Source organism: Coptis chinensis, chromosome 4, assembly GCF_015680905.1.
Source record: "Coptis chinensis isolate HL-2020 chromosome 4, ASM1568090v1, whole genome shotgun sequence".
Classification (NCBI taxonomy): Eukaryota; Viridiplantae; Streptophyta; class Magnoliopsida; order Ranunculales; family Ranunculaceae; genus Coptis; species Coptis chinensis.
This window is the reverse complement of record NC_141459.1, coordinates 3,461,723-3,480,183: the sequence shown is the minus strand read 5'-3', so window position 1 is coordinate 3,480,183 and position 18,461 is coordinate 3,461,723. Positions and strand designations below refer to the sequence as shown.

The 18,461-nt window shown below is 36.4% G+C and overlaps 1 protein-coding gene across 1 annotated transcript; it reads right to left on the bottom strand.

Moving 5' to 3' along the window:
• Positions 1-4,787: 4,787 nt before the first annotated feature.
• LOC147501261 (flavodoxin family protein / radical SAM domain-containing protein) lies at positions 4,788-11,688 on the bottom strand. Its single transcript, XM_086606295.1, has 8 exons — positions 10,774-11,688; positions 9,338-9,453; positions 8,485-8,660; positions 7,593-7,783; positions 7,365-7,451; positions 5,625-5,782; positions 5,331-5,541; positions 4,788-5,254 (listed from the first exon to the last, which is right to left on the bottom strand). The coding sequence occupies exons 1-8, from the start codon at positions 11,620-11,622 to the stop codon at positions 5,093-5,095; spliced, it is 1,950 nt and encodes a 649-aa protein (XP_086462421.1). The 5' UTR covers positions 11,623-11,688; the 3' UTR covers positions 4,788-5,092.
• Positions 11,689-18,461: the final 6,773 nt, after the last annotated feature.

The following is an 18,461-nucleotide window of genomic DNA, read 5'->3' as shown; positions in this document are numbered from 1 at the left end:
GAGGGAAACCAAAAGGTTCCATGATCATGTACCATAATAGTTGAGTAATATGCTGAATGAATTTATTTTCTTAAAATTGAAGTTCAGGCACACAACATAATTCATATTTGATATTTCTTAAATTTTGTGGGAGTCGGTTTCCTCAATTTTTCGGTTCACAAGTTAATGTTTAATGTATCTTAAAGTTAAATCAATCGGTACTGCGTTTTTCGACCCAGTTGGGTACGTTTGATTGATTTTCTAATCTGATTATTTTGTATGTTTTTAGATTCAGGTGTGCTATTAATCTAATATAATGCTGATTTTCTTTCACATGTATTGCTTTACTATATTTTTGTTAGCCTTAAGCTACTTTATTGGTACTTTCGTCCCACTTACAATTACAAAAGGAAGGATTTCTTAGCACTTAGTTTCTTTTGCAACAAATCGAAGACGAAGAATCTAAAAAAACATCACATTTTGGGTATGAATTTGAAGGTCTTGGTTCTCCAAGTCATGGCTCAGTCCTGAAGGTTGGATGACTCATTGATGCTTATCTAACGGAAATTGTGCCTGATCCATATCTAGATATACGGAAATTCATTGCTATCATTGAAATCTTGCTTGACTATGCCCGAGTTATTGATGATGGACTCTACAGAGCAGCTGATATATATTTAAAGATAACTTATCCAACTTTTTGTTTTCGTTAGTGTTTCAGTCTGAATTCATTTATAATATAGAGTGATGCTTTGATTCAGTGTTTATTCGACTCTTTCTTATGCTTTACATCACTTTAATTTGTGATGGGGTTATAATTAATAGATTTCTTTCGTAGAACAAAATTTCAATTTTTATCACAGGTTTGTTTTGAAATTTTCATATTTTTAAGAGTGATTTTTTTTGTAATTGCACTATTAGTAAATTAAGTATTTATTTGCTTTCTATTACGGACCACATTCCACATTTGTCTCTGATAGTTTTCAAATATTAAACCATGAAGAGGAGTACATGAGGTTTTTTTGGAAAAAGGGTCATTGAATCAATAAACATATCACTGCTCATGCTCTTTACGTGCTAACATGAATTAGCAAATGATGAACATTCTTATTATCTGCTTTGAGGACTGTACATAACGATAAATAGAAGTTGGTATTACACACCAACTTTGATAATTATCAGGAAATCAGAAACTGGACACAAATGCATTGAACAAACCCCAAAGAATAATTAACGAGAAATAGGATAATAATGAGAAATCGCAAGTTGGATACAACAACATTGAACTAACCTCAAAGAATAATTAAAGAGAAATCGGAAAATGGATACAACACTGCATTGAACTAACTCAGAATAATTAACGGGAAATAGGAAAATAGATGCAACACTGCATTGAACAAACTTCAAAGAAAAATTAATGAGTAATCGGAAAAAAGATGTGAGTGCATCGAACTAACCTCAAAAAATAATTAACGGAAAATCGGAGACTGGATGCAACACTGCAATTAACTATCCTCAAAAAATAATTAAAGGGTGACTGGAAATAGGAGACTGGATGTAAATGCATCAAACTAATCTCAAAAAGTTATTAATGCAAAATCGGAAAATTGGATGCAAATGCATTGAACCAGCCAACGTCAAAGAATATTAATGGGAAATTGGAAACTTGATGCAAATGCATTGAAGAAACCTCAAAGAATAATTAACGGAAAATCGGAAATTGGATGCAACATTGCATTGAACTAACCTAAAAGAATAATTAACGGGAAATCGATAATTTGATGCAAATACATCAAACTAACCTCAAAGAATAATTAGTGGAAAATTGAAAACTGGATGCAACTGTATTGAACTAGCCAAAGAAAAGATGAGAAATAAAAAACTAGATAAAAATGCATTGAACTAACCTCAAAGAATAATTAACGAGAAATCAAAAACTAGATACAACTATATAAACTAACCTCAAAGAAATAATTAATGGGAAATAAAAAATTGGATACAAATGCATCAAACTATCCTCAAAGAATAATTGACGTGAAATTGGAAGGTGGATCCAAATGAATTTAACTAACCTCAAAGAATAATTAACGGAAAATTAGAAATTGGATGCAACTGCACTAAACCAAAGAATAATTAACATGACATTGAAAACTGGATGCAAATCCAGCTAACTAACCTCAAAGAATAATTAATGGGAAATCGAAAACCGGATGCAAATGCATCGACTAACCTCAAAGAATAATTAACGAGAAATAAGAAACTTGATACAAATGTATTGAGCTAATATCAAAAAATAATTAGTGGGATGAAGATTAAAAACTGGATGCAAATGTAATGAACTAACCTCAAATAATAATTAACGGTAAATCGGAAACTGGATGCAACACTGCAATGAACTAACCTCATAGAATAATTAACAGGAAATTGAAAACTGGATGCATGTAACACTGCAATGAACTAACCTCAAAGAATAATTAACGGAAAACCAGGAACTGGATACAAGTGTATTGAACTAATTAACCTCAAAAAATAATTGACAGATAATCAGAAACTGGATGCAAATGCATTCAATAAAGCTCAAAGAATAATTAACGGGAACTCGGAAACTGGATACAAATGCATCAAACTAACCTCAGAGAATAATTAACGGGTAATCGGAAACAAAATCAAACTGCATCAAACTAACCCCAAAGAAAAATTAATGGAAAATCGGAAAGTGGATGCAACTGCATCAAACTAACCTCAAAGAATAATTAACAGAAAATTGAAAACTGGATGCAACTGCAAGGAACTAATTTTAAAGAATAATTAATAGAAAATTAGAAACTGGATGCAAATGAATGGAACTAACCTCAAGGAATAATTAACAACAAATCGGAAACATGATGCCATTGCATGGAACTAATATCAAAGAATCATTTAGGTGTAATCGAAAATTGGATGCGAATGCATCAAACCTAACGTCAAAGAATAATATATAATTAATTGAAAATCGAAAACTATATGCAAATGCATTAAACTAACCTAAAAATTAACGGAAAATCGGAAACTGGATGCAAATGCATTGAACTAATTAAACTCAAATGATAATTAACTTGAAATAGGAAACTAGATGCAAATGCATTGATCTAACCTCATAGAATTATTAACGCGCAATCCAAAACTAAGTGCAAATTCATAGAACTAACCTCAAAGAATAATTAACAAAAATTGAAAAACGGAAAATCAGAAACTAGATGTAATTGCATTGAACTAACCTCAAAGATGAATTAACAGAAAATAAAAACTGAATACAAATGCAATGAACTGATCTCAAAAAATATTTAACAGAAAATCAAAAATTAAATGCTAATGCATTGAACTAACCTCAAAACATTGTTGTTTTATGTGTAGTGGAAATGTCTCAACAAGTATATAATGGTATTTGTTACTGCCGAACCCCAATTTGTGTTGGGCGGACTAAAAAAAAACGATTATTACAAGTGTGCCATTGGTTTCAAAAAAAAAAAAAAAACAATTATTACAAGTATATCATTGATTCCCAAAAAATTGAATTCGAAACCCCAAACTTAAGCGACCGGCTGGTCGTTTTGGACTAGAATCCCAAACGACTTTACACCGTTTGGGACTTAGTCCAAACAACCCGGCCACACCGGTCAAGAGCCCAAAAAACAGAACTTTGAATTTTTTTTCAAAGTTCAAATCCCAAACGACATGGCCACATCGTTTTGGCCATGTCATTTGGGATTTGGACTTATAAAAAAATGGTCACACCGTTTGGACTTAGAAAAATCCCCAACGATATGGCCACACCGTTTGGACTAAGTCTCCAACGATATGGTCACACCGTTTGGACTTAGTCCAAAACGATGTGGCCATGTCGTTAGGATTTGAACTTTGAAAAAATTCAAAGTTACGTTTTTTGGGCTCTTTGACGGTGTGGCGGGTCGTTTGGACTAAGTCCTCAAACGGTAATGCCAAGTCAAGTCGTTCTAAATTCAAAACCACTCCAACTAGCCGGTCGCTTAAGTTTGGAGTTTCAATTCAATTTTGGAGACCAATGACATACTTGTAATAATTGCTTTTTTTTTAGATTTTTTGAAACCAATGGCACACTTGTAATAATTGTTTTTTTTTGTGGGAGTCCGCCCAACACAAATTGGGGTCCGAAAGTAATATGAACCTATATAATTGAGAATGACTTGTTATTCAAATATATTCAATATGAATTTTGTTTCATTGGGCATTCTCACAAAATTTTTATCAAACTTCTATTATTAAACAACAAATAGAACTCGAAGGGTTTTTATAAAAATGCGTTGTTATTATTATTATTATTATTATATAGAGTGTGATTTTCATGTTGCAAAAAATTTAGATAAATTGCAAAAAATTTAGATAAGTGACTAATATAATATTAATATCTCATAAATAGATCTATCTATATAGTTCAAATATTTTTTAAAATAATTTAATATAACAACACTATTCATATTACGGGTTCGAAAGCTAGTTGCAACAAAAAGCATTGCCAGCTTTCTCCATGAAAAAAAGTTAAAAAAGAAAAGAAACGAACATCATATCTAAGTTGGAACATCATTCCTTCATTTAACCATATAACAAGGGCCTTCTTTGTAGATGCCTGGCAATCAATCCACCAGACTTTCTCAATCAACTCAGTTATCACCCTCGAGTTGAATCTTACGTCATCAATTCTAAGGCTTAAGAAACACAGACGCCAATGCACTTCTAATTCACTATAGAAGTGGTTCAGCAAAACTAAATTATCTCAAATGAAAACAATCATGAAATTCCTTAACGAGTCTATTGTAAAATCTTCTGGAAGTTGCACAAACAACTTGGTTAACTCAGTTTGTTCAACAAACTAAATCTTGTGATGCAACTTGAAGGCTTGGGGTTATCTAAAATCCCACAAAATATGTTGCAAAATTGAAGCCTTATAAAGCTGGCCTACAACAAGAGCACGACAAAGACATAAAAATCTCACTCAACTAATACTTGAGATATTATGTATCCTGATTAGGAAGTGCTTTGTGTGTCAGACAATACCAACAGTCCCAACACCACTAGAAAATGGTCAGACTGTTTTGCGTCACTCACCGACACGGTCAACGGTTTCCTTTTTATGGTGGTGTCTCTCCTTCTTGTACCTCAATTGTTCAGGATCAAATCCACCCTCCTCTGCACCATAGACTGCCCAGGATGGTGTTGCAGCCATGTAATCTTTGCTGTTGAATGGCTTTCCAGAAGCAACCTGAAGTTTAATACGAAAGTCTAATTCACAAAACTATAAAAAGGATAAAGCATAATTCAGATGCAAAGATACTAACCAGATTGTGGAACTTTTCATAGTCTATCCATGTATGCCATTGACCATCTACTTTGAATTTGTCAGATTTAGCCAAAAGGACGCAACAAGAATGGACATGTTCACATGCAACTTCATACACTCCATTGCTTTTCGTCGCTATGGCCTCTGAAAACGATTTCACATCAGAATGCCAAGGTACATTCTCCATCGTCAACTTAGATGTGGCAGAGCTGTGAAGAAAACCACAAATTTGAGAATAACATATAACCAAGATACAAAAACTACCAAAAACCTAAGGACCAGAGCAACTTACGAGCCACAGTAGGTAACACCCTTAATTTCAATGAAATCAGGCTTCCCTATGTCAAACAAGTTTGCATAAGCATCTACATCTTCAGTATTCCATCCTTTAACCAGAGTCAAACGGTAAACAGTTCGCTGATCTTTCTCCTGTAGAGCTTTCAGTGAATCCTGGCAACATTTAGTAATAACATATTAGCCATTAAAGCTCTTGAAATTTCCTTCATGCTTCCAATCAGGTTCATCGAATGTGAAAATAGGAGACGTTAAGCCGAACTATAGATGTTTTTTTTATCAGTAAAATTCACTCTGTATATATAATAATGATGATAAAGATTACAATGTTTTCGGTCCAAGCAGCAAGGAGCTACTCAACCAATTGCACCTCACAATACCCTTTACAAAAGTGCACTCATCTCACTATCCCATCCCAATTACACATGAAATATACAAATCTTACACCCTTAGATGCTAACGCACAAGTTGAGGTGCTGCCCCACTTTGAGATATGTAGAAGCCTCGGGAGCATTTTAGCATAAAAAGACGAACGCAATTCTTATCGTTGCAAACGTATAGGGATTTTAACACATCTCTGTAATGTACGAGTGTTAGCCCAAAAATATCGTATAGGTGGGAGGCTCCTAGGGTGTAAAACTCGGGGGGGGAAGGTATTTTGCTCAATACCTGAAAACAAGTCACCCACATCACAGATGCAGCTTACTAATAAACCTCCAACGCCTTTGAAAACATTACCTACTTATATCGGAAAATTATTCAGCCTCATATCGAGATGCCAGCATCTTAGGGTGACTACAAGGAGTGCCTGAGGCTTATGTTAATATAGAGAACTGCACTACTCCAAAAGCCCAAGGTTATACAAACACAGCAAGGTATATCGAGGCAACCATAAATCTAACAAGGAAAAACATAGCCAACACTCCTCTCATCACTAGAACTGAATGGAGACCTTTTTAGGATCAACTGCCCTGATACCATGTTTATAATCTCTTTACTCCAAATACCCAGTCTTATGGAAAAAGGCGCAAGAATGTAGAACAAAGGTACCCAGGACAAGGGGCAAATCATGAAGTATCATTATGCAAGAATCTACAGTTGTATGATACATTGTTATACATCTAACAGATTAGCTAAAGAAGATTCCCAAGTTAATAGCAAGCACTCCGCAAGTCAGGAGAAACCATAACCAGCCAATCCGATTTATGAGATTCCAATCTCAAGTGAACCTGATTGGAAGATCCAAAGCATCCAACAAATATGGAGATTTCTTTATCAAAAACACAGTTGACTGAATTATATATATGGAATGATAAAAAAACAGTTGATTGAACTATGTAAAAGTGAGAAAAAAAAACTGCTAATACCTATGTTACATGGACACGCCATATATTCAAAAATAATCCGTGTCGGATACGTATCGACGTGTCCGTGTCGAACACACACAGACATATTGTGTGTGATATTCTTCAGTTTTTAATATTTTCCCATGTCAGACACTCTGTATCCGTGTCCGTGTCAATGTAACTTAGGCTAATACTGGTGAAATCATTATTCACCTTGTTGCCATAACAAAATGGAAGGTGTTCTACTTAGTCAAGACTCAACAGTATATTTACTACAGTGTTACTTAGCTAACCAACAATTTTTTCCAATATATTTACGTGAATTCCGTTAAATGAACAACTAAAAGTCATGAAAAATAATGACGATAGTATAAAGAGTGAAGAATGCTTGCCATAAAACGCTCCCAGAAATCCCCAAAGAGCGGTCTATCAATTGCCTTCAAACTCTCCTTTGTTGCAGCATCTACACTAACATACAGCTGCAAATCCCAAAAAATATATAAAATAATAAAAAAAAAAAAAAAAAAAAAAATCAATTCCTCTCCTCTGCAAACTGAATTATCCTAACAAATGGACAAATTTTTGAAACAGATTAGAGGGCATATATGAAGTTCATAAACCTGGGTGATAGGTTTCAGCATTCTAATTTTTTCGGGAAACTGAGCATTTGTAACAAGAAAAGTAGAAATTCTCCTGCTGTGCAGCTCATCCACAAGTGTGTTTATCTCAGGATACATTATTGGTTCACCAACAAGTGACAAGGCACAGTGTCTAGGCGACATGCCTTCTAATAGACTCTCTGCCTTCACTCCTGTATGGAACAGATATTTTAGTACATAATCAATTGAAATGAATCCTAAAATCATTTGAAATGTTGAAAGAATAAAGCTTTTCAAGAAATAACATAACACCGAATATCATTACTGAACTAAAACTATCACAGCCTGAACCAAACAACTCTGAGGTTCATAATCTTACAAGTGAACCTTATCAAATATTATAAGTATGTGGACTGGATTTTACAACCTAGGTGTTCCTAATTGAGAGCAGGAAGTTATTATTCCAGAGTATGACAATCATTCTGTTAGGTGTGTGGACCAAAACTGTGTAAAGTCCCACATTGGCAGCAATGAAGCAATGATCCAACATATAGTGGGCTCTCACCCCTTAATAGCCCTAAGCCCTTCTGAGTTAAGACCCTGTAACAAGGAGGCCCAGCTGCAGTTGGGGGCCTTGGTGGCTAAAGTACAGGACAATATCGAGCTAGGCCACTAGGGTGAGATAACATGCGTGTCCCTAAGGTTTGGCTGTGTGTCAAGCCTGACAAGTGGTATCGAGGTGGAGATTGTTGAGTGTATAGACTGAAACTGACTGAAGTTGCACGTTCTACCCACTCCCGAACGTTCACTCGACAGAAGTGCTATCACAGAATCCTGTGTTGCACAACATAATAGCTATTACAGTGCATTTAACTTCTTGAGATATATATAGCTAGAACACACAACAACCTACCAGGTACTCCTTTCATTTGCTTTATCATTTTGGTATGCTGATCTATAGCAGCATTCACTATCTCCAAAGGATCATCCATCTTCCACTGCCAGCTTTTAGCAACAGGGTTTGTGTGATGCCTCCAACAGAAAACACACTTGTTTGCACAAGCCAAACTAGGAGTTGCCTCCATGCACCTGTTTGATCAATAAGAAACTGTGTATCAAGAACTGCATGGAAAGTACTGTGAAACAACAAAATGAAGATCATACAGAATACAAAAACAAATACTTGATACGCTCCAAAGTTTAATCGAGACCAGTTAAACAGTCAAAATCACAAAACAATTCAATGCTTACAAAATAAGGCACTTGTACACTCTAATTTTTGTATACAGAATTAGGATGCAAAGATATGACTTAGAAACCTAATATGTGGAATTTGAGTTCGACAACCTTGTTCCTCGACAAGAACATAATTCACACAACGAAAACATTTCTCTAAACACAAGCTTTTATTATTCAACATTCATCAACTTTAATTAGGGTCACAACCCTAGAACTCAATATATAGACTCAAGCAACTATTGAATTTGAAAACCAGTCTTCTAAGTTCAAATTCAATTTGGAAACTAAGAACAACTAATTTTCATGATTAAAAAAACAGTTCCTAAATATAACCAATGCTAAATAACAAAATAGCTACTAAACATAATTCTAGTAATCCCTAATACTGTATAATCTAATTACGGCTCAAATCAAGGGTTGTAAACCCTAGGAAGTATCAAATCAACTCACGGAACTAATAACTAAAAACAAAGAAACAAAAACCAGAATGTAACAAAACAAACAAAATGTAAGGCAAAACAAATAACCTGTGACTTTCAATGCCATAAAATGAGTGCTTGTAGCAACCTCCACGGCCTCGGAGTTGTGATTTGGTCCATCTACAAATCTTTACACCGCTATGAGAGCCAATTATCTTATACCCCTGCATATATTATCTCCAATTATTAGTCTCGACTCTCGAGATTCAAGATGGAAATGAGTAGTCTATGAAAGGATAAACAGAGATTAGAGATAGAAACATGGAGAAAACAATTACTGTCAAGTTGGGACCACACCCAATAAAGAGATGGCCTGCCAAGTCAGGTCCAAATAAATGAGTGGATGGCTCAACAGAGCACACAGATAAATGATGGATCATAACAAAAAAATTGTGTGATGTGCTACGCAATCTACATAATGAAAATCTTAGCTCCCTGCCTCCTAACAGTTGTGTTTCGGGAATATGGATGGCATAAGACTTTGCTATCAAATTAAGGTGTTTTACCAAAAGAAAGAAAGAAAGGAATAACAAAAAAAAAAGTATGATAGTTGTCATCTTTTTTAAGTATGGGAGTAACAAAGGAAATACATAAATGTGTGCATGGCAAAGCGAGACTACACAAAAGGACTTGTCTCTCTTCCGTCTTTTTGTTTATTTATCTATTTCAGAACACCATAGAATTGATACAAAACTTGGTTTTTGATAGAGTTAACATTATTTGGAAAGCTTTAGTTGATATTTCATTCTATGAGATCCAAAAAGGAACATTTTGAATAATTATGTTCCAATGCTGAAGGCATGTACAAAGCTCTTCTGCACGGGGTTAATAGAGGAGTATTGTAGATTTCTAGCATGATATATCACTAATGTCTACCAGAACATAATTTAAGAACAACTAATCCCCACCCGTCACACCGGTGCAAACACTAAAAGTCTCAAAGGAACATGTAACCATGACTACATCGCTAAAATTCAAAGTGTATTTCTATTTTCAAATATTTTTTGGTATACCACAATAAAAATTAAAATATAAGGAATAAATTATAAAAGCATAAATTAAAATACAAGATTATTATAAAAGTAATAACAAGTGAGCTCTGCATTTACCCTGCTATAAATTAGAACCTTGATTTATCAAAATCCATAACACAGGGAGAAGTTTCATTTCCAGAATAAATATCTTACTAAAGCATTACCAAGTACCAGAACATTTGACTGCGCCAAAAAATGTCACAAGTGAATTTTTATAAGGTTGTTCTAAACAAGCAAGAAGTCAAAAGACCCTATTCTCCGAGACAAATCTACAGGAATGAATGCAGAACCAAACTGGTCAATTAAATATTCAGTAACTTAGCAGGAACATAGACCATTCAAGTTTCAATCTATGATGTACTAACTTAGCATCCTAAGCATGTTGTCAGTAATCAATTAGCTTACAACAATGTAAACAATAAATTACAAATACAGTAAAACAAAAAGTACCTGTTTCTCTAGGCTTGTTCTAATGATGGGAGTAACCATTTCTTTCACCCCATTTGACACTTTCTTCACCGGAGCAAACACACTATTCGCTTTCCTCGAAGGCCCTTTCCCCGCAATATCCTCAAGATCAACAATCTCCGTATCCCCACTCTTCTCTTCCCCATCCGAATCCTCGTAACTATCATACTCACTCTCACTAACCAATCCACCACCATCACCCACAACCTCATTCCCCTCCCCTCCACCTTTCAAGACTCTCACCAACTTCTCACTCCAAACCTCAAAAACTTGTTCCAAATCCCCACTGTCCACATCCCCTTCACCTAATCCTAAAATCTCCCTGGCACCCAACGCTCTCAACCTCTTGGCAAACTCCTTACCCACCGCATTATAACTCTCCCCATACCCTTTACTCCCAACACCAAACACCCCAAACCTACACTGACTCAAAATCAACGACCCGACTCTAAAATCCTCAGCACTCTCATTCAACCAATTCTCAAAAAACCTACAAGTTTGAGGACACATGCCATCATCCCAAGTACTAACTACAAACAAAACTAAAGTCTCTTTAAGTAAATCTTCCGGTTCGTAATCTTTAATATCGACAATATCGAAATTGAAATGATTGGCATTCAAGTTAAAAAGTTCTAACAAACGATTAGCTAGTGTTTTGGAAGTGCCAGTTTGAGATATGTAGAAAATTTTGTTGGTTTTAGGGTTAGGGTTTTGAGAAATGGAGGGGGATTTTTTTTTAAGATGGTGTGATTTGTAGAAGCAGTAAAGTGATGTGAATGAGAGGAGAGTGAGGAGTGTGGTTTTAATAATGGAGGAGGAGATGGATGTCATTTTCGGAGATGGCGGGAATTCAGGTGAAACTAACGCTTTTTTAACTATTTGTTTTCTTCTGTTTATGATGATGATGATGGGCTTTTTAAGGCCCATTTCACGCCCTTTTAGTCAATGGACTGTTGCTGGACCATTTAATTCTCAATTTTCACTCCCACCAAATTTGGTGGTGGATGTGGTTGACATTGAGCTAAACCAGTAGACATTTGACACGCGTTCCAAAGATATTGTGAAATTTTATCTAATAAATTAATACTAGCCATGCAGCCCGACCTGTGGCCGGGCCTGTTATTCTTAAACCCATCATGTCTGGGCCTATATTTAAGGGAAGCACTTGGAAGTTTAACATATCCATATCCATATCCAATAACTAATACATATCAATTAACTAATTCATTGTTTTTTAGAATTTGTTTTTTTTTATCCCATGCGTCCATTTGAAATAATGAAATAATGCATAGCTTTGTTTTTTGTTTTAGCATAACACATGAAAGGACAATTTTAATTTATATTAAATTAGAGAGTAGGCCAAATTCAGGATTAGTTTGGTAAGAAGGCAAGTAATTATTTTTCAAATAGAGACTATTTTAAAAACTTTACTGATGTGGCTCACTATGAGCATCTTGAGAGAAACGAATATTAATACAGGTAGGATTTCACCACCAGATTTACTAAAAAAAACTCATAAAGTTGTTCAGCCGTTATGTAAATATCAAGATTACAAACGTGACTAATCATCCTCGAGCATTCCTTTTAACTTGTGGGCCTTCTGACATTATAAGCTCAAAAAGAGACCCCATTGATGAGAACGCAAGACGAGAAATATCAACAACCATTTGATTAATCAGATTACACATCGACGACAAAATACTAAAAAAATTAGGGGTAATTTCCCAATTAGTAACCCATAATGTCAATCTGTTCCCAAGTAGTAACCACTCTTCAATTTTGACTTTTCAACCTCACTTTTAACACTTTTGCCCTTCTCCTTATTTTCAAACAATGCCCACGTGGACATGTAACACTCTCTCTCCCCTCTTTACCTAACAGCGATAACTCTATCATATTGTACACGATGAGTTTGACTTTACTGATGATGGACAACCGTTGGATCTTGATCAAGAAAACACGTTAATCAAAACATGTTGTAGTATCGTGTTTGCTATAATGAAGAAGAAACCCGACTAATAAACTATCGCAACTCGATTGATTTTGGTTGTCGATTACCTTTACAACGCGTTTACCTCAGATTTTGAGCCAACCTAAAAAAATAAGGACAAAAGCTCAAAGTTTATGTTTTTTTCTTGGTTGTTTCTTCTTCTTCCTCGTCATTGTCCCTCGCTTTTTGTATTTTTAAGGTTTGACATGGAAAACATGGCACATTCACATGATAAAGGTATAGTTTGTTGTTTTAAGCTATCTAGGGCCTTGGGTCTACGGTTTTGTTCCACGAGTTTAGTGTTTTGTTTGTTTGATGTTTCATCTTTCAAGGAAGAGGGTTTTGAAGACAAAGAATGACGTCTCCATGCATAAATGCTTGTTGATTATATAGTTGTGGTAGAATGTTGGTGGTTTCCATGTTGATTCTATATTTAATGTTGGGTTTAATATTAAGGCATTTAAGATAGATTTTGTCATAAATGTCCTAAAAGTGTTAGTTTAACTAGTTTGTGCTTAAATGTTTGAATTTACTTTTCAGTTTTTATGGTTTATGGTTAGGTACTTCTTTGTAACCATCGCTTTTTGGTTGTTTTTTATACTTTACTTGGTTAGGTACTTCTTTGGATGTTCTTATTCACTACAATGGGGAGATGAAAGCGGACAAGTATGGCCGGATGAAGTATGTTGGTGGCGAGGTGAAATTGAGAGTTTGTGATGGGGGTATTTCATTTGAAGGATTCATGAGTACCGTGGAAGGTGTGTTGTCGAGAAAGAGATCTACTTTTTCTATAAGATACTTTGACGAAGAAGTCCCCGTGTCGAATTGATGAAGAAACAGATTATTTGAACATGATTATGAAACAAAGAAAGTCTCCAAGAAAAACAATGATGGTTTGGGTTATCAACGGTAGAAGTGGTAAGCAAATGGACGTTCTAATGTTAAGAAGAAAGAAGTTGCATCGAGTTGTTTAAGAAAGACGCGACTCCAAGCATTGTTTTCCCTGCGGAAACACTCTTTTTCAAAACGGAAGGAGCTAGCTCGTCGCCGAAGCGTCCCATTAACCAATTTAAACTTTGTCGATGAAGCAATTGGTAAGTAATGCAGTTCCATTTGGTTAGGTCATTATTAGTGAGGGTGGGTACATGCTTTATTTCGATAGTTATGAATCTTTGGTTTTCGAGAAAGTCCCTTGACCACCCCCGAGTGGGAGAGAGGGGACTCATCAATGGGAAGATGTGGAGATTCACGACATCGAAGAACACATGCAACCTCACGCCTTGTCAACGTTCGAAAAGGTGATGGCGGGGTAAGTCTTCGATATCAATGGGATATGTTGATAGATGATAGCTTACCCGTCGGCCGATAGTGGTGTGGAACTTTCTTGAGTGTTCATTGAAATATAGATATTTGTCCAGGAGGGTGTTTCCTCCGGTTACACTGAACCTTCAAGATCTGAAAAGAGAAACGGTCACACCGCCTTCTCTCGTTTGTGGAAGGTACACTCTATAGCCTTGCAAGGTAATATATAGTTCCAAATTCGATAGTAGGGAGCTAATTATCGATATAATACTGTGGACGGTCAATGATGGTGATGAGCAAGATGGTGTACCAGATCTTGATCAACCTGATTATGATGACTTTGATTCCCAAAATCCATATGGTGATACAGAGGACGTCCCTGAGGAATATAGAATTTCCATGAATCAAAATATTGACAATAATGAGGGTGATGATGATGAAGTTGAAATACTACATGAAGTTAATTTTGAAGAGGAGAAGAAGAAGTTTACAAGTAAAAGGATGGAAGATGATGATGATGAAGTTCAATTATTGGATGATGATTGTGATGTATGGTCTACTCCTAACCGTAGTCAAGAGTTTTTGGGGAGGCACGTTAATATGAGGCCAATTAATGATGAGGAAAGCCAAAGTGAACCCGATATTGAAACAAATGGAATGGTTGATGCTACGCTTATTCGGTGCGAGAATATCTCAATTCGTAAGACTTACATCAAGGATATGATCCTCTTCGCTCTCCCCATAGTCCGTAAACACCAGCTAAAGTGGATGTAACTCCTCCTCATGTGAACTGAAGTTTGTTCCTCCTAAAGTAGGACAACACTATCCTACTCGGGATGATCTTATAAAAGACATGAAGTCATACGCAATAGCAAACATGTTTGATTTGCATCGCGGCGCGAAAGCACTTCTCCCGAGAGGATTTATATGAAGTGTAAGTCTCCTGGTTGCACATTTCATTTGTTTGCAAAACCGACCACTGGTTCTGATATATGGGTTATTATAACCTTAGAGAAGCACATACATGTTCACAAGATAAAGCAATTGCAACTAATAAACAAGCCGATGCAAAATGGGTTTGAAGTCAGGAAATCGAAACTAGGGGCAATATTGATATGGCTCAAAACAAGTTGCAGTTGGAGGTTAAGGACGCACACCAGACAAATGTGTCGTATAAAGTTGCTTGGAAAGCAAAAGAAATTGCAATGCAAAAGGTAACTGCCTTGGTTATATCAGCAACTAATGAACGCAATAGTAGCAACAACTAACTTATGTTTGTTTCGCTTTTTTGCTTGCAGATAAGGGGAAGCTTTAGTCAGTCGTACCAAATGTTGCCAAATTATTGTAAAGAACTTAAAAGAGTGGATTCAGATTGTTTCACCGAGCTGCAAACGCCATCGCCCCTCGAAAGCACAAGTTTGAACGTTTGTTTGTGAGCTACTGGCCACATCGTCCGAAAGCTTACAAAAGATGTCTTCGGCCCATTGATTATGATTGATGGCACTTTCATGACAGGTAGGTACAACTCAATCATACTAACTGCTATCGCGGCTGATGGCGATAGCCACGTGTTTCCAATTGCATTTGCCATAGTCCCAAAGGAAAATAATGACCACTGGGATTGGTTTCTGGAAAAGTTAAGAGACCTTGTTGTTGGGACGGAGCAAAACTTTGTTCTTCTCTCTAATAGGCATCTAAGCATTCTTCAAGTCGTGCCTAAAATACTTCCTAATGCGGTCCATTGCTTTTGTGCACAACACATTTCAAATTGTATGATTAAGCAAGAGACAAAAGGGAAGGTGAAGAGAGTCAATAAACTTATGAACAGCAGAATTTGTAAGACTTATGAGCCAAATTTATTGTGGCCGACAAAGCAAAGGTTATGCAAAGATTGTAAAGATTCGAAAAAGAGTCGTGGTGTTGTGCTTTTGCTCCAATGAGAAGGTATGGCATTTGCTACACAAATCACATAGAGAGTCGGAACAATATGATACTTCCAGAGAGCTATGCAAGTGACATCTCTTGTCAATGGTATCGGGTTGAACATAATGAAACATTTTTATGACTACCGGTGATGGCGCCAAAGTGAAGACAAAACCGACCAAATCACCGAGGAAGTGCTCATCTCGCCGAGATATTCGAGTAGACGTTTCACAAAGAACAAAGGCAAGTGAGCACGCTTTTATTCAGGCAATCACTAGACCGCATCGACATCGTAGACCTTTTGGAGAGGACTTGCACACGCGGTTTCTTTCAACAGGTTGGTCTTCCTTGTAGCCATGCTATGAAGGCAATCGATCACCGTAAGCTATGTGCATATGACTTTTGCTTGCATTGGTACACAAAAGAAACGATGATGGATACATATAGAGAGAACTGGACACCATTAAGAGGAAAAGAAAATTGGTTTGGGTTTATGATGGCATCATCGTCCGCCCACCCGTTGATGAGGTGATGCCCGGAAGACCACGTAAAAAGAGAAAAAGCCTAAAGGAGAGGGAGTCCCAGTGCAAAGAAGAAGGTGTACGCGTTGTGGTGGTCTTGGACACAATAAGGCAACTTGCACGGTTGCCAGTGATGATGCTGAGTGGATTGATTTTTCAGCCGATTCCACCAGATTTTGCATATGAAGAGTACATATGATCTTTTTCGCTGGTAGCTTTTGGTTTGTTTGAAATTGGCACTTGCACAGATATATGTTAGTGGTAAATTGTTACCTTGTGGCTTTATTTTGGATAGTTTTGGTTGGCAATTTTGATTTCATAATTAATTTGGTTTGAACAGACATCTTCTTGTACTATTAATATCAGTAACTATAACAATGACATGGTCAGTCTCTAATGGATAGTTTCTTTACAAGTAGGCTAACATCATCAACACTGCCTCTATTTTCATTTTAATAGGACCATCAATGGTGATTTGCAACCGGTTTTCCTTTGTCACCTTTGCTTCACTAGCGTGTGCTTTTAAATTTTATGTGTCCCTTCACCTTCTAGATCTATCCATTTAAAACCCTTGCATGGATCGGCCCCCGCATGAGAGAAACCTTATTCCCTGCACTATGTGGCTTTGTACTTACACCATACCTCATATTCAGATTTGAGCATAGCGGATGTTCATGTGAAGTTGCCCATGGACGCCATTGATCTTCCAAAGGCCCAGCTTCCCCACACTCAAAACATTTGCTATAGTTGGTTGATGATGAACCAACATTTGTATTATTCTTGGTAGAATCCTCACCCCACCCATTTTGAACGAGAAAAAAAGAGAAAGAGAAATGGGATGGACCAAGAAAGGCAACCCAGTTTGTACTTATAAAGGAAACACACTATTTTCCCCACCTCCAAGTGGTGTTGGCCAAACTATTCCGCCCAAAACATTTCCCCTAAACTATACACAAATGTTTGATGAAACAAAATATTCCAATAACCATATTGCATTGCAGACCTATCAAAGAACTAATTCCATAAAAAATGCTTCACTAAAACATATTGCATTGCGTAGACCTATCAAAGAACTAATTCCATAAAAAATGCTTCACTAAAACTTAACTCATCACTCCATGAAAGCATGAAGCAATGAATGACAAATTCCATCATCACAAATTCAGAGTGATGATATTAACGGCACCACAAAATGATATTACCATACTAAAATTAGACAACTAAACACAAAATAGAAGAAGTTATTTGTTTCACTAAACACAAAATAGAAGAAGTAGCATCCACCAAGTCGTTTCATAGTGATTCCCCCGCCACGCATCCACTTCTTTAGCATCCTCCAAACTCTTCTCCAATTGCTCTTTTCCGCTTTTTGAAAACAAGATCTGGATTCAACCCACAATTAATTATATCCATTCCAATCCTCTTCCTCATTCGATGGGGTTGCATATCTATTTTGTTTACTTCCTCGTACACCCCTCGTAAGGCGCCTAGATAGGCTAGGCAAAATAGGCCACAACTATTTGTATCCGGGTTGTTGAGTAACAGCATTAAACTCACGAGCCCAAGGGGCTCCCAAATCATGAGGTGACGATGGATTAGCACACCTCATGACATAAGTAAGACAAGTCTCTATAGCAAGTTGCTCATCGTGAAACTTTCTTGAGACCAAGAGAATCATAGTTGTAGATTTTTTCTTTCCAAAATTGTAGACTTCAAGAAACCCAGTGGCTACCTTCAACTTGAAGAGGAATGATAAGACCCATTGCCCTGGACGGGGTGTGCTTGATCTCTAATTCTTCCTTCATAAGTGGTCTAAGTACTCTTTTAACAACTTCATGTGGATGATACGCACCACTATCTACTCTATCATCGAGTTGCACCACCAAGGTTTGGTCTTCCATCTTCTTCTTAAAGTTTGTATACTCTGTTCATGA